This window comes from Mastigoproctus giganteus, chromosome 7, assembly GCF_048544385.1.
Source record: "Mastigoproctus giganteus isolate SK-2022 chromosome 7, ASM4854438v1, whole genome shotgun sequence".
Taxonomy (NCBI): domain Eukaryota; kingdom Metazoa; phylum Arthropoda; class Arachnida; order Uropygi; family Thelyphonidae; genus Mastigoproctus; species Mastigoproctus giganteus.
Genome location: NC_143581.1, coordinates 199,183,934 through 199,210,579, shown reverse-complemented (window position 1 = coordinate 199,210,579; position 26,646 = coordinate 199,183,934). Strand labels below are relative to the sequence as shown.

Genomic DNA, 26,646 nt, shown 5'->3' with positions numbered 1-26,646 from the left:
CTAGCTTTGTTTGTGCCTCCTGCTTGGGAGGCGTCTCAACGCTTAGGTTGAGTGGGGTATACTGCTTGTCTATCTTCTTTATGACCTTGTGGAGTGCTGCTGTGTGTTTCTAGAAGTAATCCTTCAGGTTAGCAATTGCTGTTTTCTATTGCTGGATGAAGTCTGTCAGGCCCCTTCCTCCTTTCTGAGCAATTGTCAATCTCTCCATGGCTGACTTTGGGTGGTGTTGGCAGCTCTTAGTCATCATTGTCCTTGTCTTTCTCATGACATCCTCCAGCTCTGTGTTAGTCCAATCTATGACCTCCAAAGGAGTATGTTAGCACTGTGACTGCATAGGTGTTTATGGCTTTAACTGTGTTCCCTCCATTCAGTAGGCTTCTGAGTCTCTGATGGTATTTTTCGGTCAGGCAGGCCTTAATTTCCTTGTGCTGTAACTGCTGAGCCTGCATCATCCCAGTGTATTTGTAGGCCTCTCCCTCTGTCATGGCTTCAATCTCTTTATCAGTCTGCAGCTGGTAGTTTTGGTTGACTAACTTTCCCTGGTGCAATCCACGGGTCTTGCATTTGTCTAGACCAAATTCCATCCTAATATCATTGCTGATTCTTCGGTGATCTGGAGTAGTTGCTTCCCTGTTGCCGTGTAGAGTTGATGTCATCCATGTACATCAGGTGGGTTCTTCCTTCATCAGGTGTAGAAGTTCTTCATTCCTTCTTTGAGGTTATATCCATACTTGCAGCTGCTGTTGAGCCTGGTGCATAGCAGGGTAAGTGCTAGACAGAATCACAGTGGGCTCAAAGCATCTCCCTGAAAGGTTCCTCTCCTGATTGGGATTGGCCTGGTTGTGAAGTTCTCGACCCTAATGGTGGTACTCCATTTCAGCACCGTTGTCCCACGAAGTTTGTCACTATGGGATTGACTTTGTAGATGTGTTTTTTTTTTTTTTTTTTTTTGGTAGTTGTTGGCGCATCAGCTTCTGTGGCCATAATGCACCTCACAAGGTTTTTGCAGTACTTTGATCTAAGCCCGAGGCAGGATTCAAACCCATGACCTTTGGGTTGCCAGGCAGACCCTTTACCCACCTGGCTAGCCTGGTCGGCTTTGTAGATGTTCAGCGCTTTTATTAGCCAGCTATGAGGCATGGAGTTGAAGGCTTGCTCTATAACAGCAGCATCTATGGTTAATTGCTCCTTGCATCCTTTGCTCTTTATTTATTATTATTATTGCATCGTAAGGGATTCCACCTTACGATGGGTTTTGCTGCCAAGTATATGGGGTTGTTGATGTTATGTCTGGTGTTACTGTTGGTCAAGGAACTTTCTGACTATCCTACACTTTCTGGAGTTCCTTGTAGGTGTTTGCTGGGAGACCTATTGATGCTTGGCTGTTATGTAGGGTCTTTGATACCATACCAGTGGTTGACACAATGAGCAGGATGGCTATTATTTGTTGCTTATGCCACATCTCTTTGATCTCCTATCTTAGGTTTGTGTTCTTCCTGATTCCCCCCCCCCCATGGGTTTTCTGCAGGTTGCCAGTGTTGGGTACCACGATGTCAATCAAAGAGGTAGCCTTTTCCTTCTTGTCCACAAAAGTTATGTTTGGTCTTATCTGTTCTTATGGTGAGCTTCCAGTACAGCTTGTAAGTTGGAATCTCTAGTACTGCCTGAGGTTTGTACTTGTTCATATTATTATAATTCCCATAATTAATGGCTGTGGTAGCCTACAAAATGTAGCAAAATCAAACAACATAATAGGACGTCATGTTTTGATGGAATCTCCAACACAACACAGTTCCCCATAAAGCACTGATGGCTGGGCATCTTGAAATCTGAAGCTGTAAGTGCTAGTGTCTGGAGCAGGAAGGCTGAGGCTTGCTCCAGATGCTTTTGCATGAAATTATTACTGATTAGTGGGTATCCAAATTCTTCTCTGATCTGATTCTTTGGGTTGACGTTGAATCGTAGCATCTTCTTTTAAGTCTATGGGAAACATCAAGGTTACCCTGTCCAGCAACTTGTGCATCCAGAACTACCACTCTGTCTTCTTCGTTCACTCGGAAGAATAGAGCCAGAATCATCAGGCCTTGAAGAGAGAAGCAGGAATTTGATCATTCCAGAGGAAAATATGCAGCAAGTCGATCAGAATCTTTGATGGGTTAAATTCCATCTCCGCCAGGAAGTAGAGAAAGTGGGAAATTCAAGACTTAGTTTTGAAATGTGATCAGACAATAGATAGGCATCACAATATCATTATCATAGTCTTTAAACCTCATCCTGCTGCCAGCCTTCTTAATGACAGAATAAGTGAACAGAATGACACACACTTTCATATTTTTATGATTTCATAAAAAAAATTCATTCTGAAATACTATTTATAGCTGCATTATAACATTCTGAAATAAATAACATTCTATATTATAAATTTTACAGTGCTTATAGTATTACTGATTAAAAAAAATAGTATTGGGAAATTTCATATGGATTAAGTACAATTTGATGTTTTACAATAGCCATTAAAAATATAATCAGTTTAAAAATTATTTCACACTGTATATTATCATATTGTAAATCATTTAAAATTGATTATTATTAATACAGGAAGATAATTTCATAGGTGATTGTTTTTATTAATATTCATGAACACTACCATACCTTTTTTTTTTCTGCAATAGTTCTTGATATAATTTTATTTGGGATAACTGAAACTGCTTTCAAGCAGTTTTCATTATGATGTGATTCTGATAAAACACTGATATATTAAAATTGCCTTTTCTTTCCTTTCATCAGGAAGAGAACACTAAAGGTCATGTTGTAGTACAATTTTAGTAGTATGCAGCAGTAATAATACTGACTTGAAACAAAAACTTATAGGTGGTAGATGACTTTCATCAACCAATACCGGTACTAAGTACTATAGGTTTTGATACCTTTTGTGTTTGGGGTTTTCATTAAAAAAAAAAAAAAAATTACAGTAGATAATTAAGTTTGATCTGAATGATCAGGTATTCACAATTCTCATAAGATGATTTAGTATTTTAGCGTAGCATCTGAAACATTAATAAAGTATAATTACTTGTGAATTATGTAATTGAATTAACATATTTTTATATAACTGGGCATTTTGATAGGCCTTATCAAATGTGAGACATGCAAAAATCAGCTCTATTGCATTCTTTATATGCACACAAACTATGTCTTGCATGCAAGTGGTCTGGTGTGAAAAAAATACATCCAAAAGCAGTTATGTTGGCTTACCAGATTCCATAAAATTGGTTTAATTGATAATTGTTTATTTGGATTAATATTTTTAAAATAGTTCTTTGTTAGTCTTTTGTTTCTATTTTTTTTCCAGGAAGTGGTTTAACTTCAACAAAACATTCATATAATACTGAAGTTTGTGAAGTGTGTCAGAAAATTGCACAGGTATTTGAAAGTGAAGTCTCTAAACCTCAAACAAAGGTATGAGTTTTACATATTTAACCATAGCACATAAGCATATTTATAGTACATGGGAGGGAAGGGAGAGCCAAGGGTGTGCTGAGCCATAATTTTTGAAACAAGATTAAATAGGCTGCTGTTCACTTACATTGCAGAGGTAGTTTCTATTAGTTTTACTTGGGATTTTTTTGTTTTTTACAGCTCCTTGAGTTAAGTTAAACACTTTAACAGAGATTAAATGAGTAACAGTTGAAGTGGTAATACTAAGAGACATACCATATTTTGTGATATATGTAAAAGTGAGGAATTGCAGAGGATAATGAATTAATCTTGTAAGGTGGCTGGTGCAGTTTGTACCTTCTTGACACAAGTCCAATATGAGAAGGAATCTATTTTAGATTTATGGTTGACAGTTGCTTAAAAAAAAGTGACATCACTTTCTGGTGGCAAGTATTGCTCTTTCACTTCTGAAAAAATTTTCAAGATAAAACTTCTTTTTGCATTTATTGCTGTGCGAATTAAGAAACTATTTTTTATTTCCCTAATCATGAATTTAAATGAGTCCTTTTATTTATAGGTTAATTCCATTAAGATATAGCTACAATTAAAAAATACTGTTACTAATAATGATATATATATATATATATATATATATATATATATATATATATATACCTGTATGAAGAGCATCACATTTTGGGACCTATACTGATCCCTCGATCATATCCAAACTCCTCTCAATGGTCAGGATATCTAGGCAAGTAGGGAAAGGAAGGAGATGCCATAAGAGAGCAATTGATCCCTGATTAGTCAATGAGGTTAATATTTTTGACTTGTCATTTTTCTTGAAGGTTGATAGTCATGAGATGTTATAGGTTTTTTTTGTGAGAAATAGAATGCATACTATTGACAAAAGTATCATGTGAACATGATACTTTCATCATACATAATAAATGTTTATTTGCATTGTTTATCATAGAATATAAGCTTCCTCTGATTTCTGCTAATCAAATCATTATTAAGAAATGTTTTCTGATAGTTTTAGGTAAAAAAAAAAAAAAAATACAGTTGTGGAAGTTCAAAAACAGCCATTTTCAGTTGTTATAGATTGACAGTAATTAAACTGTTTCCAAGTTATCTTACAGTTGCCCAATTATTAGAACAGTCACCCCACCCATTGTGGCGACTATTCTAATAAAATAATTAATAATAATAAATAAAACATTGTCAAAGCAAAAGCAGCTTGCTCTCAGTACTAGTGTTGTCAGGTGTCCAGTTTTGACCCTGACAGTCTGGTATTTAAGCTTTCTCCCCAGGAAACAAATTTAAAATGTACTGGATATATAAATGTCCAGTATTTTCTAATTAAGTTTTATTATATTTGTTATTTTTAATTTTTTAAATTTTATTTACATTGTTTTTATTGTACTTTTTTCTGAAGAGTTTTTATAAATAGTAGTATTACAGCAAACTATTATATGCTGTAATACTGGGTAATTACAGACTACAACATTGGATATTTTCTTTTGAACAACCCAAAAGCATATGGGCCTTTAAAATACTATCTGGCATTTAATGTTCATAATCTCCTTGTATGGTAAGCTTAAAAACTGGAGAAGCAAGATTATTTAAAGAGGAGATGAAGCACTTGATGGTGATAGGCTGCTTTTGCTGTCTGATTAATTTATCTGCTGAAAAGGGAATTGCATGCCTTCTGGTGAAAGTGGATGAATATTTGTTGTACATTTACTACTATTTGGAAAGAAGTGTTAAAAGGAAAGACCGGTTTAAATAACTTAAACTGACTCATGTCACTGAAGTAAAAAAGATTTTGAAGCACACATTGGTTGTAGTAGTAGTAGTAGTAGTGGCACATGATGCAAGAAAGCAAGTGTAGGAGCTTATGCAGCATCAGCCAAAAAAAAAAAAAAAAAAAAAAATCATCACACCATTCCCTCCAAATGCCTGTCCAGTTCCTCCTTAAATTTATTTAACCTATCAACTTCCACAACGACAGATGGAAGTTTGTTCCAGCAATTAACCACCCGCTGGCTAAAGGCAAATTTCCGCACATCTATTCTACATCTGTCCTTTCTTAATTTGAACTTATGTCCCCGTAGGTTCGTAATCTGAACAAGTGGAAGGATCCCATCAGAATTCAGCGTGCTCAACCCATTCAAGGCCTTATAGACCTCAATCAGATCACCGCGCAGGTGCCTAGTCTCCAGCCACTGCAATTTGCAGAACTTAAGCCTCTCTTGGTAAGAGAATCCCTTCATTCCCCTCACCAATCGTGTTGCTCTTCTCTGTACACGCTCAAGCAAATCTACATCCTTCCTAAAATGAGGCCTCCAGACCTGTACGCAGTACTCAAGGCGTGGCCTGACCATTGCCTTATACAGAGGGACAATCACCTCCTTTTCCCTGCTAGCAAAATTCCTATATATCATTGACAAAACCCCATGACTTGCCCTAGCAGCCTGTCTGCATTGCTCAGAAAACTTCATATCTGACTGCACAATTACTCCCAGGTCTTTTTCATTTTCTACCACCTTAAGTGTAGTACCACACAGTTGGTACGTTTCTCTGGGGTTACTTCTACCCATATGCAGTACTTTGCATTTGTCAAGGTTGAACTTCAGTTGCCACTTCTTAGCCCATCTGCCCAAATTATCTAGATCCTGTTGCAGTAGCACACTGCCATTACTGTCATTAACAACCCTGCCAACCTTTGTGTCATCTGCAAACTTCGACATTAAGCCTGATATACCTTCATCAATATCATTGATAAATACACAAAACAACAGTGGACCCAACACCGAACCCTGTGGGACTCCACTAATAACATTAGTCCATGAAGAGCAGCACCCATTGATTACCACCCTCTGTCTTCTCCCACTTAACCATCCTTTTATCCATTGTAGCAACTTACCCTTAATACCATTCTGCTCCAATTTGTACAGTAGTCTTCCATGCGCAACAGTGTCAAAAGCTTTCCTGAAATCCAAGTATATGATATCAAAATTATTTTTCGCATCCAGTTCCTTTGTGGCCACATCATAATAACCAATCAAATTTGTCAGACAAGACTTTCCCTTAACAAACCCATGCTGTGTTTGAATTATTGCTGAGTCTTGTCTAGATGATCCTGCAATGCATCTTTAACCAGTGACTCCATTATTTTACCCGGAACAGAAGTTAAACTAACTGGTCTGTAATTACTCGTGTCACCCTTCGATCCACCTTTGTGAATTGGGGACACATTTGCACTTCTCCAGTCCGTGGGAACCTCCCCTGAGTCCAAGGATGCTCTCATAATTATGGCTAAGGGTTTGCTTAGTTGCTTTGCCGCCTCCTTTAAAATAACTGGATAGATCCCATCCACCCCAGGTGCCTTTCTTATGTTTAACTTCAACAATTTCTCCTCCACTTTGCTCTCAGTTATTACAAAATCATTAAGCACACTGCTACAATTTGATAACCTTCTTCCATTTTCAAACTGTAATAATTCCTCACGTGTGAATGTAGATGCAAAATACTCATTCAGTTTGTTTGCTATCTGAGCAGGATCATCAACAGTCGAACCGTCGATGTCAAGTGGACCAATCATATTCATCCCCTTCCTTTTAGAGTTTATATAAGTAAAGAAATCCTTGCTGTTTTTCTTAGCATCCTTTGCCAAAGATTTCTCGTAATCCGCCTTCGCCTGCCGAACCTCCTTTGTGACCTGATTACAGACTAGCTTATATCTGCCACAGGCTTCTGCGTCACCTGATAATTTATATGCATCCCATGCATTTTTCTTCTCTGTCACGAGTCTCATTAGTTCATTTGATAACCATTTAGGCCTAAACCTTGAACGATATTTCTTAATCGGTATATAAAGTCTAGTAGCTTCCACGATTAATTCCTTGAATGCTTCCCACTTAGAATTTACTGTTGGTAACATCGTCAGTTGATCCCACTGTACAGAATTTAAAAACTGTCTGAGACCACTGTACTCCCCTTTACGGAAGCAAAAACCCTTTCCTTTACCCCTGACGGTAGTTACCTCTTTGAGTAAATCCCACTTCAGCACACTGTGATCACTGCCACCTAGTGGTTCCTTTATCTGCAAATTCTTAATACACGAATGATCACTGCTGATAACCAGATCAAGAGTATTACTTTCTCTGGTTGCCTCTCGAACATGCTGCTGCAGAAAACAATCATCCAATAAATCCACAAAAGTCTGACTGGTGTGTGAGTGACCAACCCACAAGTTCCAGTCAATATCTGGGAAGTTAAAATCCCCCATTATAAGACATTCAGATTTACTGGCCCACTCTATTTCTCTGTACAATTGTTCATTGTACTCATTCAAGTCATTAGGCCTATAACACACTCCTACCCTTATTTTTCCTTTCGCAGTGCTTATCTCGCACCAAACTGACTCAACAGAGCACTGTTCATCTATATTAACTTTGGTTAAACGTGTAACTAGACTGATAGAACAGTGGCAACCTTTTCATCTATTTAAAGAATGAAGTAGAAGTGGCAAGAAACATCTCACAAACACTTTTCAAAGTTACAAAATTGAAAAGTAGAAGTGATCGCTGACTTTAAAAATCCAGTTCATGATCTAAAAAGAATTTTTAAAAGAATGCAAACTAATGAACTCCTCAAGAAAAAGTAACCTTAAACATGTCAAGCAGCTGAACCCTTGGCATAGAAAGCATGTTCATGTTGCATTCCTCTCTCTTCTGGCTTGATTAAAGCAGTTTTCTTGTTATTTTAAATATGATGCCAACATTTGAAAATCTAAACAACTCCTCACTCTAACATACTTCTCATCCATTTACTCTTAGATATGTTGAAAAGCATATATAAATTTGCTATACCAATAGTATTAAGTCTTCTGTTTACATTTTGGAAGTAGATTATAAATCTAGAATACATTAGAGAATGATGTAGTTGTAGGCATTTTTTCTGCTAAGGTTGTAGAGTCTAAAATGAGATATTTTGTTCAGTCAGGAAGTATTGTTTCTGTATATGACTACAAAATGCACAAGCTCCCATTACAGTTGATTGTACTATATGTATGACATACATGAAAAAACAGTGCATACTAGAAATGCATGCTATAGCATGGACATTTTCGTATAACTGTCAAGGCTATGTTCAATGGTGGTTATAATTTGTCAATACTTACCACATTTTCAGACTTATTTAGCATTGGTAGAGGCATATGATGCAAGAAAACAAGCTTATTCAACATTAGCCAAAAAAAAACCCCAAAAAACTTTCCCATTCACTTCAAAAGTTTGACCACTTCTTTGAATTTATTTAAACTATCAACTTCCACAATGACAGATGGAAGCCCCTCAGGGCTTCCATCTGTCATTGTGGAAGTTGATTGTTTATGTCCCCTCAGGTTTAATCTGCGCAAGAGGGAGAATCCCATTAGCATTAAGCCTGCTCAATCCATTCAAAGCCTTATACACCTCAATCAGATAACCTCACAGGTGCCTAGTCTCTGAATGCTGCGGTTTCTAGAACTTTAGCCTTTCTTCGTAAGAGCACCCCTCACCAGTCTTGTTGCACTTCTCTGTACTCATTCTAGCAACTTTACATCCTTCCTGAAATGAGGCTTCCAGACCTGTATGCAGTACTCAAGGTGTGGCCTGGCCATTGCCTTATATAAGGGAATAATCAGCTAATTAGCCCTGCTAGCAAAATTCCTGTATATCATTGACAAGACCCCATGACCTGCTCTGGCAGCCTGTCTGCACTGCTCAGAAAACTTCATATCGGACTGCACAATTACCCCCAGGTCTCTTTCATTCTGCACTACCCTGAGTGTAACACCACACAGTTGATACAATTCGCGGGGTTACTACTACCCATATGCAGTACTTTGCATTTGTCAATGTTAAACTTCAGTTGCCACTTCTCAGCCCATCTGCCTCACTTTTCTAGATCCAGTTGCATGCTATCATTACTGTCATTAACAACCGTGCCAACCTTTGTATTATCTGCAAACTTCAACATTAGCCTGATATACCGTCATCAATATCATTGATAAATATACAAAACAAGAATGGGCCCAACACCAAGCCCTGGTGGACTCCACTAATAACATTAGTTCATGAAGAGCAGCATCCATTGATTACCACTCTGTCTTCTCCCACTCAACCATCCTTTTATCCATTGTAGCAACTTGCCCTTAATGCAATACTGCTCCAATATGTACAGTATTCTTCCATGTGCAACAGTATGAAAAGTTTTCCTGACATCCAAGTATATGATATCAAAATTATTTTTGCATCCAGTTCCTCTGGGACCACATCATATTATCCAATCAAATTTGTCAGACAAAACTTCCCCTTAACAAACCCATGCTGTGTCTGGATTATTACACTGCAGTCTTGTCTAGATGATCCTGCAATGCTTCTTTAACCAGTGACTCCATTATTTTCTCTAGAACAGAAGCTAAACAGGTCCGTAATTACTCGTGTCACCATTTGATCTACCTTTGTGAATTGGAGCTGCATTTACATATCTCCAGTCCATGAGGACCTCCTCTGAGACCAACCAGTACCTCCATTAATTTTCCTGGAAGAGAAGTTACACTAACAGGTTTATAATTACTTGTCTCCCTTTGATCCTCCTCCTTTGTGGATTGGGGTCACATTTGCACATCTCCAATCCATGGGTACTTCCCCTGAGTCCAAGGAAGCTCTCATAATTATGGCTAAGGGTTTGCTTACTTCCTTTTGCACCTCCTTTAATATAACTGGATAGATCCCATCCAGCCCAGGTGCCTTTCTTATGGTTCACTTCAATTTCTCTTCCAATTTGCTCTCAGTTTCAGTTATTACAAAATAATTTAGCTCCCTGTTAGTTTAATAAGCTTCTGTTCTCCACTTCCCTATAGAATTCCTCACGTGTGAATGTAGATGCAAAATACTCATTCAGTTTGGCAGCTGTCTGAGCAGGATCATCTACAGTCAAACCATCAATATCAACTAGACCAATCTGATTCATCCTCTTCTTTTTAAAGTTTATATAAGTAAAGAAGTCTTTGCTGTTTTTCTTTGCATCCTTTTTCCAAAGATTTCTCATGATCTGCCTTTGCTTGCCTAACTTCCTTTGTAACTTGTTTACAGATTGCTTATATCTACCATAGGCTTGTGTTGCCTGATAATTTATATGCATTCTCTGCTAAGAGTCTCAGTTATTCTGACGTCCATTTGGGCCTAAATCTTGAACAGTATTTTTTATTTGGTATAAAAAGACTAGTAGCTTCTATGATTAATTCCTTGAATGCTTCCCATTTGGAATTTTCTGATAGTAACATCATTAGTTGGTTCCACTGTATAGAATTCAGAAACTGTCTGAGACCACTGTAGTCATCTTTATGAAAACAAAAACCCTTCCCTTTACCCCCAATGGTAGTTGAATCTTTAAGAAAACAACATATCAGTACACTGTGATCGTTGCCCCCTAGTGCTTACTTTATCTGTAAGTTCTTAATGCATGAATAATCACTGCTGATAATCAGATCAAGAGTATTACTCTCTCTAGTTGACTCTCTCAAACATGCTGCTGTAGAAAACAGTCCTCCAATAAATCCACAAAAGTCTTGCGAGTGACCAACCCACAAATTCCAGTTAATATCTGGGAAGTTAAAATCTCCCATTATAAGACATTGTAATTCCCCACTATTTTTCTGTATAGTTGTTCATTGTACTCCTCAGTCATTAGGCCTATAACAAACTCCTATCCTCACTTTTGCTTTCCTAGTGTCACACCAAACTGACTCAGCATTGCACTGTCCATCTATGTACTGGATGCACTTCTTTAGACTGTTTCTTAACTAACAGCATAACCCTTCCTATCCTTTCTATACACATTGTACTCTCCTCCAAATTCCAATTCTGCATTCCTTATATCTGTGCGACACGATGTCTCTGATATCCCAACAGTATCCGCCTTTGATGTCTTGACCAGCACTTCAAATTCATTGAATTTATTTACTATACTCTTAGCATTGGTGTACGTGCAAGTATATATGCACCTGTTCTTACTCTTAGTTACCTTAATACAGCCCATGTATTTACTTGTTTCATGATAACTTCCAGCAGTTCCTGAACTGTCCAGCAACTTGCTTTCCAGGCTGCTGTTCATTCCAATAGAAGCAGTGTAAGAATCACTTCCACCTCTGCCAGTGGCTAATGTTAATCAATTTGTCTTTGAGTCCCCCCCCCCCCAAGATATCAGTTTTCTGACCTGCCTAACATTGCCTTGATAGCATCAGCAAATATTTTTGCACCCTTTCTGTTTAAGTGTATCCCATCCATGTAGAAATAGTCTCTTCCGTTAATAAGCAAAGATTATGCTGAGAAAATTCTACCCCACGAGCCTTGCGCAATCTCTCCAGGGTCAAATTGATTGACAAGGCTCTCTCATCATATACTCCCTCCTATCGTGTCTGAGAAGTATTGCAGACACTCAAATTTAACCTTAATTCGCAACTTTTTTTCAATATTGACCTAAAGTACTTGTAAAGTAAATCTGCCGATCTCTTACACTTAATGTCATTAGTGCCACGTGTACAACATCACCTTTTGTGCCCTTAAAAGATATCTGCTCTACAACATCAAATTTTGCCCCTGGCAGACGTACCCCAGTCCTATTCCACCTATCCTTTTTGCACAATATATTTCTCCGTTTCCCTGACAATTGAGTCACCGACAATAACTAGCTCCTGTGGAACCAGCACATTCTGCCCTGGAAATTGCTGCTGCGTTGCCTAGTGCACACATCTGCTGTTGGTTTGGCAGCTTAGATCGTGATGGTTCTCCCCCATTTTAATTATTTCGAGGGCATCTACCTGACTCTTCAAAACTCTCATAGACACCCATCAGAACGCTGAGTTGGCACTAATTTCTTGACACTCTGCACCTAGCACACACACACAAAGACATCCTCCGTGGCTAGATCATGTCCTGTTCCAGAAAGGTCTGCAAACAATTCACACTTTTTTTTTAGACTGATGTGTTGGAGAATCGCCCCCCTTAGGTTTTTCCCCCAAACCACAGCACTTCCACTGCTTTGTGCACATTGTCCATTGGGTAATCAATGGACACTGCTCTTCGTGGACTGTTTTTAGTGGAGTCCCCTATGGTGCAGCGTTGGGTCCATTGTTTTCTGTATTCATCAGTGATATTGATGATGGTATATCAGGCTTAATGTCCAAGTTTGCAGACAATACAAAGGTCGGCAGGGTTATTAATGACAGTAAGCTGCTGCAACAGGATCTAGAAAAGTTGAACAGATGGGCTGAGAGGTGGCAACCGGAGTTTAATATTGACAGATGTAAAGTACTGCATATGGGAAGCAGTAACCCAAGAGTAACGTATCAACTATGTGGTACTACACTGACAGTGGTAGAGAATGAAAGGGACCTGGGAGTGGTTGTGCAGGCAGATATGAAGTTTTCTGAGCTGTGCAGACGGGCTGCAAGAGTAGCTCATGGTGTCTTGTCAATGATATACAGGAATTTTTCTAGCAGGGATAAGGAGATTATCCCCTTGTATACGGGGATAGTCTGGTCACACCTTGAGTACTGTATACAGGTCTGGAGGCCTCATTTTAAGAAGGATGTAGAGCTGTATGAGTACAGAGAAGGGCAACAAGATTAGTGAATGGAACAAAGGGTTGCTCTTACAAAGAAAGGCTTAAGTTTTGCAAATTACAGTGTCTGGAGACTATGCACCTGCAAGGTGATCTGATTGAGGTGTATAAAGCCTTGAATGGTTTGAGCATGCTCAATGCGGATGGGATCTTCCTCTTGCTTAGAATAACCGTCTGAGTGGGCATAAATTCAAATTGAGGAAAGACAGTTGTAGGATAGATGTGCGGAAGTTGCCTTTAGCCAGCATGTGGTTGATTGCTGGAGCAAAGTTCCATCTGTCATTGTAGAAGTTGATAGCTTAAACAGATTCAAGGCAGAACTAGAGAAACATTTTGGAGTGAGTGGATGGGTGAAATGAGAAGGTTTTTTTTTTTTTTTTTTTCGGATGATGCTATATAAGCTTGATTTCTTGCATCATGTGCCTTGCTAATATTGTTGATATTAGCTTGCTAATAATATTGCTAATAATAATATTTACAATATTGTTTTGCTGCTCTAGTCTGTTTTATCAAGTCATGTTATGAAGTGATTAGTAAATAACATACTGAAACAAAGGTTAAATAAAAATTTATTGAAATAAAATACATGAATTATCTTTTATTTTTTTAAGGCTCTTTTGTAAGGGTAGTAATAATAAGTACATAAGAACTTTATATAAATTTTTACATTTTATATATATATATATATATATAACAAATCAAAATATGCAACATGCTCACAGACAACCACAAACTGAAATTACACTAGCCAGTGCATGGGTGTTTTTTTTTTTTTTTTGCTTAAATTTGAATTTTTATGCACATAATGGCAAACAAGGTTTCAACTAAATGTGCTTAACTTATTGTGCATTATAAGATGTGTTATATCAGGATGAGCTGTACTTGTAAAATGCTGAAGTAGCAAAAAAAAAATTGGCAGTGCACCTTTTTCAGTTTTGAATTTTTTTTTTTTTTTTTTTTTTTTTATGGACAAGTTTCTACCATATTTTAATATCACTGAAGATAAAGAAATAGATTTTTTACAATACAAGTTCTGTCAATTTCAGTGTGAGAACCTTCCAGACACTGTGAAAGAAGAAATACCTGATATTAAGAAACTGACAAGTGCAAAAGGAAGCTTGAAATATATAACACATTATCCCTTGGCATTTTAACAATTCTTTATAGCAGTGCTAAGTGAGAGGATCAGGTGGGGGGAAAAAAGCACTTCATACCATAAGATGGTTAGCTTTAATTTTGTTCTAATTTTAATAAGAAAATTACCCTGTGATTTATCCCAAGGTTTTCTTATAACTCAGATCTTTTCAGAGTCTGAGTTATAAGTGGATCTCATCTGAGTTATTTGAGAATTGTCTGGTCAAATTTATTTAATAGTATCCAAGTTTAATACAATTGTAGTTAGCTGTTTGGTATAGAACATGGTACTAATAAAATAGTAAATGCCTTTCATATGTAAGTTTATTGGATCAAAAGCATAGAATTTTACAAAAAAACAAACCCTGTGCACCATTTTCAAACACTATTGGCTATGGTTCAGAATTCTTTGTGGAATTCTGGAATTTGACCTAAGCATGATCTCTAAACTAATTTATTCTACAACATTAATGCAAATTGGCTTAGGAGCTAACTAGATGCTACTTGTCACCCTAATCGAAACTATTGCTTATGTCGTTGAACAAGGTAACAAGATTAGTTGTTAAGCTCTTAATGGCACATTTATGGGTTATCCTGGGACATCATGTCCTGGACTGTTATGCTGTCCAGAGATACCATACCATTATATCATGCCATTAATGGTGTCTTGTGACATATGGTACATGAAGCTAATCCTAATTGTGTTGGCTGGTACTTTCTGCTGTGAAGCTCTTCAAGTCAACCTATTCCTACTTCTTTGATGTGCTGATGATTTTGTTTTTGTGCCAAGTTGTTGGAACCTCCGTTGTTTGCGTGAGGGAACCAAATTAAACTGTATAAATAAGAGGCCAAGAGACCTTAATAACTAGTATAGCCACCAGAGCCTAACATGTTATGTTCAACCAACAGTCAGGCAAACAAGAAGTTCCAACACCTCAAGAAATAATGGATAAGAGTCAGCAGTATAATTTGAGAAACAAAACATATCAACCTCAAATGCCTCACATCCAGGAAGTACTAGCCCACTTAATCAGGATTAGCTCTAATACAATAAGCCACAAGAAACATATTCAGGATATGACATCACATCCAAAATTAATACAAAAGCCTAGACCTACCATTCAGGCTGCAGACTATTAGCTTAATAGTTAATTTGTTGCCTTATACCAGGGGTTAACAACCTTTTTTGAGTGAAGAGCCATTGTTGATCTAATTAAAAAAAAAAAAAAAAAAAAATTTAAGAAATGGAATAGCGGGAAGGTTTTTTATTAAAATATATATATATATTTTTTGAAATATTATTTATTAATAAATAATCATTAATTTTTTTTTTAATGCTGACAATGCACAGGCAAACTAAACTGAGAAGTGTATGCAGCTTGCACTGACTAATGTTATATTCAACTCTTTGCCACCCATGGCCACTGTGTGCCGCTCTGGTCATGTGGGCTAAAAGTTAGAGCCGCAGTTACATGTTCAAAGAGCTGCATGCGGCTTGTGAGCCACAGGTTGCCGACCCCCTGCCTTATGCTATTACATGCACATTTAATTTTGCCCAGTGTAACAAGTAGCATCTCAGCAGTTCCTTATTTGACTTGTATTGATGTTGTAATGCACTGTATTAGAAATTTCCCTTACTCTGAGAATGGAATTCAACAAACAGCTCAGACAAAGTTAATTTTAGTATTTGGAATTGTTTAGAGATTTGCTTTTAGGATAATTCTGTGCTTTTCATCCAATAAATTAAGTTACTATATGTGAGAAAGAGTGCCCTACTTTATTAATAAAGAAATATTCTTAATATTTGTTAAGAAAAAATATGTCCTTTCTAACTATATTAAACTTAAATACAGAATTAACACAATTTATGTGTCTTCTGAGGTAAATAGAATATACTAAAAGAATTTTATTTTTTATTGATATATAAAATATCATTTAAAGAATTATAAATAAATTATTTATTTATAGCAAGCTCTGGAGAAGGCACTGGACAAACTTTGCAAGTTAGTACCACAATCTTTATCACAACAGTGTAATCAGTTGGTCAGTGACTATGCTGATCTTGTCATTGAAATTGCAACCCAACAGTTAAATAATATATGCTCTGAACTTCGGATATGCCCAGGTACTATTTATTTTTTCATTTTTAGTTTTTTCTTTTAAATATAGTTGCATATGAGCTGCTGTTTTTGCATTATTCAAAACTCCCCAAGGTATTATTTTTATTTTTTTCCACATTCTACCATTTTTGTTTCTGAATAATTGCCAACATTGCTCAGAAGTGTCATCTAGCCAGTTTGAGAGAACATTTTGATTATGGTTTGTTTTATGAAGTGTTGAAAAGATACATCAATTATTGATCAGATCATAGACTTAAAATGTGATTTATTTGCAAAGATCAGTATAATTGTTAAGTAATTTCAGGAACCCAATAAATAAATAAATACTATATTTATCCAAAAGTAAGGCTTCATATTTTTCTTATTGATTTTCATAGTTCATTGGTTAGTAAAGCAAGAACAACCTTAACTTCACTTGCTATTGCAAAAGTACCCAAAACTTGTTATTTTCAGGGTTAACAGTACTACTGTTGCTAATGTAAGACAGACTTGAAAATTTGGTTACTGTAGAAAACTGAACACAACACACTTGGTATATTTAGAAAGCAACATGTGCTGTCAATTCCAAGGACAGAATACAAGGTGCAGCTAAGAAGAAAAATTTTTTAAATACAACAATTTCAATATTTATCCCCTTTGGAGTACTCTCCAGTTGCATCTATGTAGCACTCCATTTGCGATTCCCAGGATCTAAAACAGCAGCAGAAATCCTCAAAGATACTGCCTTTAATTGCTGCACTTAATTGCATTTTCCTTTTAAGTTTCTGTTCCAGAAAATTAAGATCCACCTCAAAAGATCTAAAGAATAAAAGATTTGAAGAATAAGGCAGGTGCTCCAATGTTGATATTTTTGTTAAAAACTCTTATTGTGAACCATTTGCTCACACACTGCTCTGTCAAAAGCAGTTGAGCATGAATTGTTTTGTGATTAGTTGAAATCTGATGGTCTTGATGCACAATCTCTTGAATTTTTTCAACATTCTCATCTCTCATTGAGGTTAGCTGTCTTCTTGTTGTGGACATCATCCCATCCCTCCCTGGACTGTTTGCACCATTCACACACATCTGGCTGACTCAGTTTTTGTGCACCATTTTGACTGAGTTTCACTAAAAATTTAATAACAGTTTTTTGCTCTAAATTACAATCGCTCATTTTTCCGTTGAAGGGAAAAGAAGCACAGTTCAATCAAAACTTAACTGATTGCGACAAAACAAAAACTAATCTTTACATGAAAAAACAAGCTACAATGTGATATGAACATTGATGACATGCACAGCAGTAAGGTGTTGGTAAGCAGTGATTCTCGTTTAAGTTTAGCCGCATCTTGTATCTTACAAATCTGTTGTCGGAGGAATCAAAACATAACATATAAAGGTGATATACTGCATGCAAAATGCAAAGTGGTGGCAAAAATTTTCATAATGAGAAAGGATATGAAACCAATAATTAAAACTAGATGGTCTGAACAAGATAGCATCCTCAACAATGTCATCCTTCTACAATAGTAGATCCGACACTTAAAATCCTTAAGGCTTGTTTAAGTTGATACTGGTCAAAAACTGAAAGTTTTAATTTTTGGGGCCCATGTGGAAAGATGACCCTGATCTTCAATTTTTGATACAAACACAATTTACGGTTTGGTTTTTAGGAGCATTAGCAACTAAGGCCATATTGCTCCGGTGCGGTGGTCATTCCCTGACCTTTCCGCATGCTCCCTATTTGGTGGTGACGGGCTCGAACCCTGGTCTAATCAAGAAGCGTGTGCTACGCACTGCTGCTCCTTCCCACCTGGCTACGGAGGCGCCAGATACAAACACAAATAAAATGCTTGATCTATTATCATTGTTAGCAAGTTTTATTTTTAACATGCCTCTCAAAGCATTACTAATTGGAATATTACATAGAACTAATGTGTTTTTAAAAATTATATGAATAATTATAGGATTGTCTCTGTTTAGGATAATCATGGTTTGGAGTAAATGTTATATGCATATTTTTTAGAACACAATAACAGTAGAAGAACATATACCCCTTTTGCTGTATTATCCTTAGAAGCTAGAGTTTATATTGGAAAAACTGATGTTATTAAAGAATTAAACGTACAGTTAAATTTTTTTTTTTTTTTTTTCTCCTATCTTATTTACTTAAGCTGTACTATTTTTGTGAATTTCATTTTATTAACTGTTAGAAGATGCAAGAAACTTTCATTTATTTTTACCAATGTCAAAATTCATTTGAAAAGCTCCGCTCCTGAGTGTATTAAATTACATCTGATGAGCTTCTGCTCTCAGACAGAATGTATATATTTTTTAAATGGTATTTTTAAAGGCTGATTATTAGAAATCTGAGAAGTATTCCTTATGTGTAGGTGCTGCAAGGCCCTTGAAACGAAAATCAAGTCCGATTGAATGTGATGTTTGTCAGCAAGCAATGGAATATCTGCAAAATGAATTGAAAGATAATAAGACTGAGGTGAGTGCTTTGGTTTTCAAAGATATTTTTTTCTTGTTATTGTTTGCAATTCTGGTTTTCTTGGGTTTTTTTTTTTTTTTTTGGGCAGCTGTAGTATTCAACCATTTGTAACCATTATACAGGATAATATGAAATCCTGATTTAACTAATGATATACAGTTATTCCTGTTTGTGTATTAAAGTTTGTTAAAGAATTACAGTGGACTTGAATAAACTAGAAACATTAAGAGCTTTCAGATAATATTAAATACTACATTGATGTAGTATTTGAAAAAATGGGATAGCAATTCAGTTTGGATGGAAAATAATAAGAACATTTAGTGAAATCTTGATATACCAGGTGTGATTGCATTCCCTTTCCCTCATATAGATTAAAAAACATGATTTTTAAATCAGACAAACATGGCAAAACATGTTTCTCTCAGAGGGAATAGCTACTATAGTGTTTTACAACATATGGAGAGGCGCTTCCGTGGGCAGGAGCAGCAGCACATAGCACATGCTTCTTTATTAGACCAGTGTTCAAGCAGGTGACCACCAAATATGGAGGATGCGGAAAGGTCAGGGAATGACCACTGCATATCCCCAGAGCAATATGGCCTTAGTTGCTAATGCTCCTGAAAAAATAAAAAAAATAAAAAATATGGAGCACTCTGCTCGGGAGGAGGGGTGGGGGTGTGTATGGATGTTTGTATTAACACATTCAGTTATTGAAAGGAAGGAAGGGGTATGTGACATATTCAGTTACAGAGTAAACTTTTATAAATGATTGGATTCTTTTAGTTGCTGCTTCTTCTTGGCCTTAACATTAATCCAGATAAATCAGCATACAACTGTTACTAAGAAAACTGCTCTGACCACTAGATGCTGTGGATATGGTGCAACGTTCTGGTTACTGGTGGCATCTATTGCAAGATACTTCCATAGTATCATTAGTTTGGATATATCTTGCACTCAGTCTAAGCAGACCCATGACTGGGGTGGGACAAAGGTGTATTGATTTTGTGTGGGTGCTTGAGCACCCAGCCAAATATCAAATACCCATGCAAGGTACGCGAAGGTGGTAAAGAGATGAATTGCAACTGTGGTTATGTGTATATTTTATTTTATAATTTTCTACAAGTTACAATAAATGTCAGGGGCGCCTCCATAGCCAGGTGGGAAGAAGCAGCAGTGCGTAGCACACGCTTCTTGATTAGGCCGGGGTTCGAGCTCATCACCACCAAATACGGAAGATGCGGAAAGGTCAGGGAATGACCACCGCATATCCCCAGAGGAATATGGCCTTAGTTGCTAATGCTCCTAAAAACATAACAAAATAAATGTCAGAAAGCCTTTTAAACTTGGTTGCTTTACTTTTAGTTTGATTATTACAGCTTAAGTAAATATTAATAATATAAAACTCTATGTGCCACTTAATTATGTTTTCATATTTTAAATTAGTGATACCTTGGATTGCGAGTGTTTTGCAAAACGAGCAAAAAATTTTAATAAATTTTAACTTCATAAAGGCGCGAGGTCTTGCAATAAGAGTACACTATTAACTATACGCTTTGTCTGCCGAGCGTCATGTGATCACAATATTTTGGCATTGTGGGTAATCATCTCGCATGCTCGGTCTCAGTCGGCATACCTCATTCATATAGTCAACATTCGTGCTAGCGTTGTGACACACGTGTATGTGCTTAAAGCATTTTTTTATTTTGTGTCCAAATGTTGTGACTGTTCTTTATTAACTGTACTACGATAATGGTCCCAATGAAGAAAAGGGTTGAAAAGGAAGGCGGTAAGAAGGAGATAATTGGGAAGCACGAACAAGGAATGTAAGTGGCCGCCATCGCAAGATTTTATAAGAAGTCTATGCCAACGATTTGCATAGTGTTAAAGGGGGCTAGATGTAGCAAAAGGAGTCACGAGAGTATCAAAGCAACGGCCACGTATTCTGGAAGATGTAGAAAAGTTGCTTTTGGTGTGGATAAACGAGAAGCAACTAGCAGGTGATACTGTGACCGAGAACTTGATCTGTGAGAAGGGAAGGCCTTGTATGCTGACCTCGTAAGTAAATTGTCAAGTAAGTCTACAGAAAACGAAGAAGGCTTCAAGGCAAACAGGGGATGGATTGATAACTTTAATAGGAGAAGTGGCATCCCTAGTGTTGAGGCACGGAGAGGCTGAGAGTTCGGATGCTAAGGCAGCTGAGGCATTCGTTGCAGGGTTCTAGAAACTCATGGTTTCCGAGTGTTACCTGCTGCAGCAAGTTTTTAATTGCGATGAGATGGGCTTTTTTGGAAAAAGATGCCAAAGAGGACCTACATTACAGCAGAAGAGAATGCAATGCTCAGTCACAAGCACATGAAAGACTGTCTCATCTTCTTGCTGTGTGCTAATGCAAGTGGAGATTTCAAAGTCAAGCCCCTGCTTGTGTATCATTCTGAGAACCCACGCGCCTTCAAGAAATGTAAGGTGCAAAAGAGCCAGTTAAACGTTATGTGGAGGTCCAACAGCAAGGCTTGGGTCACTCGTATCTTGTTCGTTGAGTGGATCAACAAGGTCTTTGGTCCTGCGGTGAAGAAATACCTTTTTAGAAAAAAAACTACCACTCAAAGTCTTGCTGGTTATGGATAATGCTCCTGCTCATCCTCCAGGCCTTGAGGATGACGTACTGGAAGAATTAGTTCATTAAGGTCAAGTTCCTTCCTCCTAACACTACTCCATTACTCCAGCCCATGGATCAGCAGGTCATTTCAAACTTTAAAAATCTTTACATCAAGGCACTATTTCAGCGATGCTTCGAGGTAACCGAAGCAACCCGAGAGTTTTGGAAAAATCATTTCCACATCGTAAACTGCCTCAAGATCATCGATAAAGCCTGGGATGGAGTCACCAAAAGAACCCTCAATTCTGCTTGGAGAAAACTGTGGTCTGATTGCGTCAAGGGGTTTGCTCATGAACAGGAGCTGCCAGTTGTTGACGAAATTGTGTCTTGGGGAAGACCAGGGGACTGGAGGTGAATAAGGATGACATTCAAGAGCTGGTAGGGAACATGGCCAGGACTTTACCACTGACGAACTGATGGAGCTGCATCATGATCAACAGCAAGAGGTTATGGAGGAGATCTCGTCTGAGGAGGAGAAAAAAACTAAGACATCCCTCTCTTCAAATGAGATTAGGGAGGTGTGGGAAACAGCGCAAAATTTTGTAGAAAAGGGCCACCCGAGTAAGGCTGTGGCAGTGCGAGCAATGAATCTGTTTAATGACAATACGATGGCATAGTTCCGTGAAATCCTCAAAAGGAGGCAAAAGCAAGTGTCATTGGATAGGTTCCTTGTTAAAGTCACACAAAAAGAAAGAGTCAACAGATAGCAGTGATTCCGTTAGTGACGGTGAAAATCATCCTACCCAATAATTAATAAATTCGATTGCTTTATGTATATTAAATTTTAATATTAAAAGGTATATATGTATTTTGTATTAATCATTTTCATATGAATATTTTTGAGTTTTGGAACGAATCATCTGGGTTTCCATTATTTCTTATGGGAAAATTCGCTTTGATATGAGTGTTTTGGATTACAAGGAAGTTTCCGAAACAAATTATGCTCGCAAACCAAGGTACTACTGTATACTGAATTTATTCAGGGCATATTTGTGTTTGCTCTGGTTGTGAAAATACCTAGTTCTGCCCATGCATCTAAGACAAGGTTTTTAATATTTTGGCCAGCAAGTATACACTGAGTGATCATTGAATTATGACCACCCCTATGAAAACTGAATGCGACCCGTTGACCATGTGAGGTACGTGAGTGCGGAGTTAGTCAACCTACATAGCATAGATTAGGTGTCAGTGGTTCAGTAGGTAGTAAAATCTGAGCGTGATGGGTAAAATGAAAGATTTATCAGACTGATAAAGGACAGATTGTGGGTACTAGATGAGCTGGTGTCTCTATTTCCAAAACGGCTGAATTGGTGAGGTGTTTGAGAGCCGCCATAGTTAAAGTATACCAGGACTGGCATCAAAATTTTTACAATCATTTAATGAAAACTGGGCCTCCTTAACACCTGTAACTTTAATCGATTCTGCTAGATTTCACCAATTCCAGGTGACTTGCCACACATTAGTTCTCTGATGGCTTTTTAGACTTCTTCCTTCAGTGGAACTGGTTCATGTTCACACTCTTGAAAAGGGGGTGGCAGATCATTAGTGCCAGCAGGTGCTCTGAAGAGCTGCTCACAGTATTCTTTCCACCTCCCTTTGATTGTGTTCTCCTCTGTTAAAATTTCCCCTTTGGAGTCCTTAATTACATTAAGTTTTGGTCAGAACTTGACATAGCCGAGTGGTCAGGAGCGAAAGTGCATAGCATGCGTTTTCTTTGAGTGAACCGGGGTTCAAGCCTGTGACTACTAAATATGATAAATATTTGTATTGACGATTTATTGTAAACTCTACTGACTTGGTTGTCGTGCCAGAGTATAAACAGAAAATTTAATTTACTTTTGTCTTAAGGACTTAATTACATCTTTTATCTTTTTAATGTTGTTTCATTTGTTGTGGTATTCGATTTCTTTACGCTTTCAATTGATATAATAGTGTTTGTCCTGGCTTAAACAGCACTTGATGACTTTGCTTAGTTCCTGATACTTGTTTCTTTGTACACCCTGGGCTTTTGCAGTTCTTCTCTGTTCAATAAGTTTAAGTGGCTTCTGTAATCTAAGGCTTCCTGATCTTTGACCTTTCTCTAATGTATCTATTTGCTGAATCCTTAATAATACTTTTTGTATTTTCCCACATTTCCTCAGGCAGCATATTGTCATCTAGTTCTAATAGAGCTTAAAAACAATTGCCTGTTTTAAGCATATAATCGTTTGGAATATTTTCTTCATCCAATCGTCTAGGGAAAACGTTATTCATGATCTTTTGCAGCTTCAGCTTGAGAACTATGTGGAGTAGCTGACGATCACTGCCACAATCTGCTCCAGGAAGCTATGTTGTTGGGGATGGGCAAATTGATGTTAGATTATCATTCAGTTGTTATCCTTTGGCAGAACTCCCTAAATTGAAAATAATTACTTTCAGTTTGAATGCTACATATTTTTCTTGTTAATATCTCATTGTAACTCAAAGAAGATATCCATTTATTAAATTTCTTTCTAGGAAGCAATACGGTTGGCCCTTGATAAAGTATGCACACATTTGCCACAATCAATGTCCAGCCAGTGTCAAAACTTAGTGAATGAATATTCAAAAATTGTCATTGACTTTGTAGTTCAAGAGGTGGATTTTGATCAGTTGTGTACTTTGCTTGGAATCTGTTCATGTAAGTATTTTGTTTAGCAAATTTTTTAACTTTTCTTTTTTTAATCTGCATGCATTCATTTATATTTTTTTGTTAATTCAGTTGCCATTGTTAAAGTTTACACCGATACATTGTTATACACCGATGAGCCAAAACATTATGACCACCTACTTAATATGATGTTGGTTCTCCATGTGTGGCCAAAACAGCTCATACCCAGTGAGGCATGGATGCTACAAGATTTCTAAATGTGTCTTGTGGTATCTGGTACCAACATGTAACCAACAGATCATTTAACTCCTGTAAGGTCCGTGGTTGAGACACCACAGATCGGAGTTGCTGTTCCAACACAAACCACAGATGCTCGATGTCTGTGAAATTTGGAGGCCAGGGCAATACCTGGAAGTCTTCCTCTTGTTCTGCGAACCAGTCTTGAACAATCTGGGCACTGTGGCATGCCACATTATCCTGCTGAAAGACTGCCCCACCAGAGGGGAAGACCGTTGCCACGAAAGGGTGTACCTGGTCAGCAATGATGTTTAGGTAGGTGGTAGACATCTGAGTGCTCAGCACATGGATGACTGGATGCAGGGTATCTCAGCAGAACATTACCCAAAGCAGACACCACCGCCACCGTTTTGTTTTCATCCCATGGTGCCATCACTTTCCCAGGTAAACGACGCACACATACCTGGCTGTCCACATAGTGCAACGGGAAATGTGATTCATCGGACCAGACAACCTTCAAATCACTCAAAGTCCAGTTTCGATGCTCGCGTGCCCATTGTAGTCGCTGGTGAACTGTGGTTAGCATGGGCACTCAGAGCGGCCTGCATCTACGCAGCCCCATTTTCAGCAGGGTTCCATGTACTGTGTTGTGACACATTACTCCCATCACCAGCATTCCAATTACTGGCGAGTTACGCCACAGTTACCCTTCTGTTGCCACGTACCATCCGCGAAAACTTTAGCTCACCTCGAGCATCGATTATCCATGGTCGTCCAACACCTCACCGGTGGTTTGTGGGTTTTCCCTCCTCAGACCACTTTTGGTAGGTACTAACCACGGCTGACCGTGAGCATCCAACCAGCTGTGCTGTTTTGGATATGCTCTGACCCAGTTGTCTAGTCATTACAATTTGGCCTTTGTCAAACTCGCTTAAGTCCACTGCCTTTCCCATTTGAAGAACAAGAGTAGCACTGATTAACAGAGCTCAGTATCAGGTGTTTTTTACACTGTGTCCAGACCTGCGCCATAGTTCACCTGCAGTTGCTTCGATTTGCATAATGTTTTGGCTCATCGATGTATGTATTTTATCAAAAATTTCACTATATCAGCAACTGTGTGAGTGGTGGCAGTATTTTGAATATAACCACCAGACTAGATAGCTATTTTTATTCCAGATACTGTCCTCTGAAACACTTACAACAATCAGTTCAAAATTCTCACATTGATAGCATTAACTAAATATAAAAAGATAAACTTTATTCAGCCAAGCCACGTATACTTTGAGTTTTGGAAATTTATATATAACAGTATTGCTTCTTTGTTACTCTTGTTTAAATATTTTTATTTATTTATTATTTTTTTGCCAGAGGTAAAATAATAGCAATGTAAACTGTAGTTGGCACATCTCAATTGGTTATATTTTCAAGATTAGGTGAACAGCAATAAAGTTATTAGAGGTATATAATGAGATGGCTGGAGGAGTTGCTCCACTTTCATTTGATAAGAGAATTGTGGGAAAATTTACAAAATTTTTTTTATTTTGTAATAGGCCTGCATCATTTTGCAGTGACTGTCAAGCAGTATGGCTAATTAAATTACATATTTAAGCAAAATATAACTAGAATTTCAATTATATGAATATTAGATTTCATTTTTATTGGCAGACTAACTAGCAATATTACTAAACTTTATATATCTAAAAAAAAATTAATAAATATTCCATCTTTTTCCTATAGCATTTAATGTTAAAATTTATGGCCTGTGTACAATATCACCATTAATAACCATGCATATCATCAGAAAGTTTATTTTAGCTTAAGTGATACATTTAACTAGAAATATTCAGAAAATACTCAACTTTCCTGGCCTGTGTCAAATGGAAAAATGTTTTTTTGTCCATTTGATGAATGAAGAATTCATCAAGACACAATGTTCAGTGTCTTCTGGGTGTATGCTTAATGGTTTTGTATCTTGCACACACTTCTTGAACAGCTGGTGGTCAAATAATTCTTTCTATGTCTCAAACACTTAGTTGCAGTATCACTGGCAACTTCTTTGTAACCTACTGAAAACTTGCACCGGCCATACGCATTTGTACCTCATAGTGTCTCACTGTGCATGTACCTGTGTAGATTCAGTGGATTTTACATTCTCTTAGTAGAACTTTTCGATAATGCAATGCTATTCCATATGCCAGTGTTCAGTGGTTTTTTTTTTTTTTTTTTTAAATTGTCTGGTGTAGTATTCCCAAACTTGTCACTCAAGTACATGAAACACTAA

General features: G+C 37.4%; 1 protein-coding gene across 2 annotated transcripts in view; it reads left to right on the top strand.

The window, feature by feature from the left end:
• Positions 1-26,646, top strand: part of Sap-r (prosaposin) — a 155,841-nt gene that overhangs the window by 90,649 nt on the left and 38,546 nt on the right. For both annotated transcript variants that reach the window (XM_090378066.1, XM_090378065.1), the window contains 4 exons: positions 3,353-3,459; positions 16,219-16,375; positions 18,740-18,843; positions 23,996-24,158. In XM_090378066.1, coding sequence (XP_090234192.1) covers positions 3,353-3,459; positions 16,219-16,375; positions 18,740-18,843; positions 23,996-24,158 — 531 coding nt within the window. The remainder of the gene's footprint in view (positions 1-3,352; positions 3,460-16,218; positions 16,376-18,739; positions 18,844-23,995; positions 24,159-26,646) is intronic.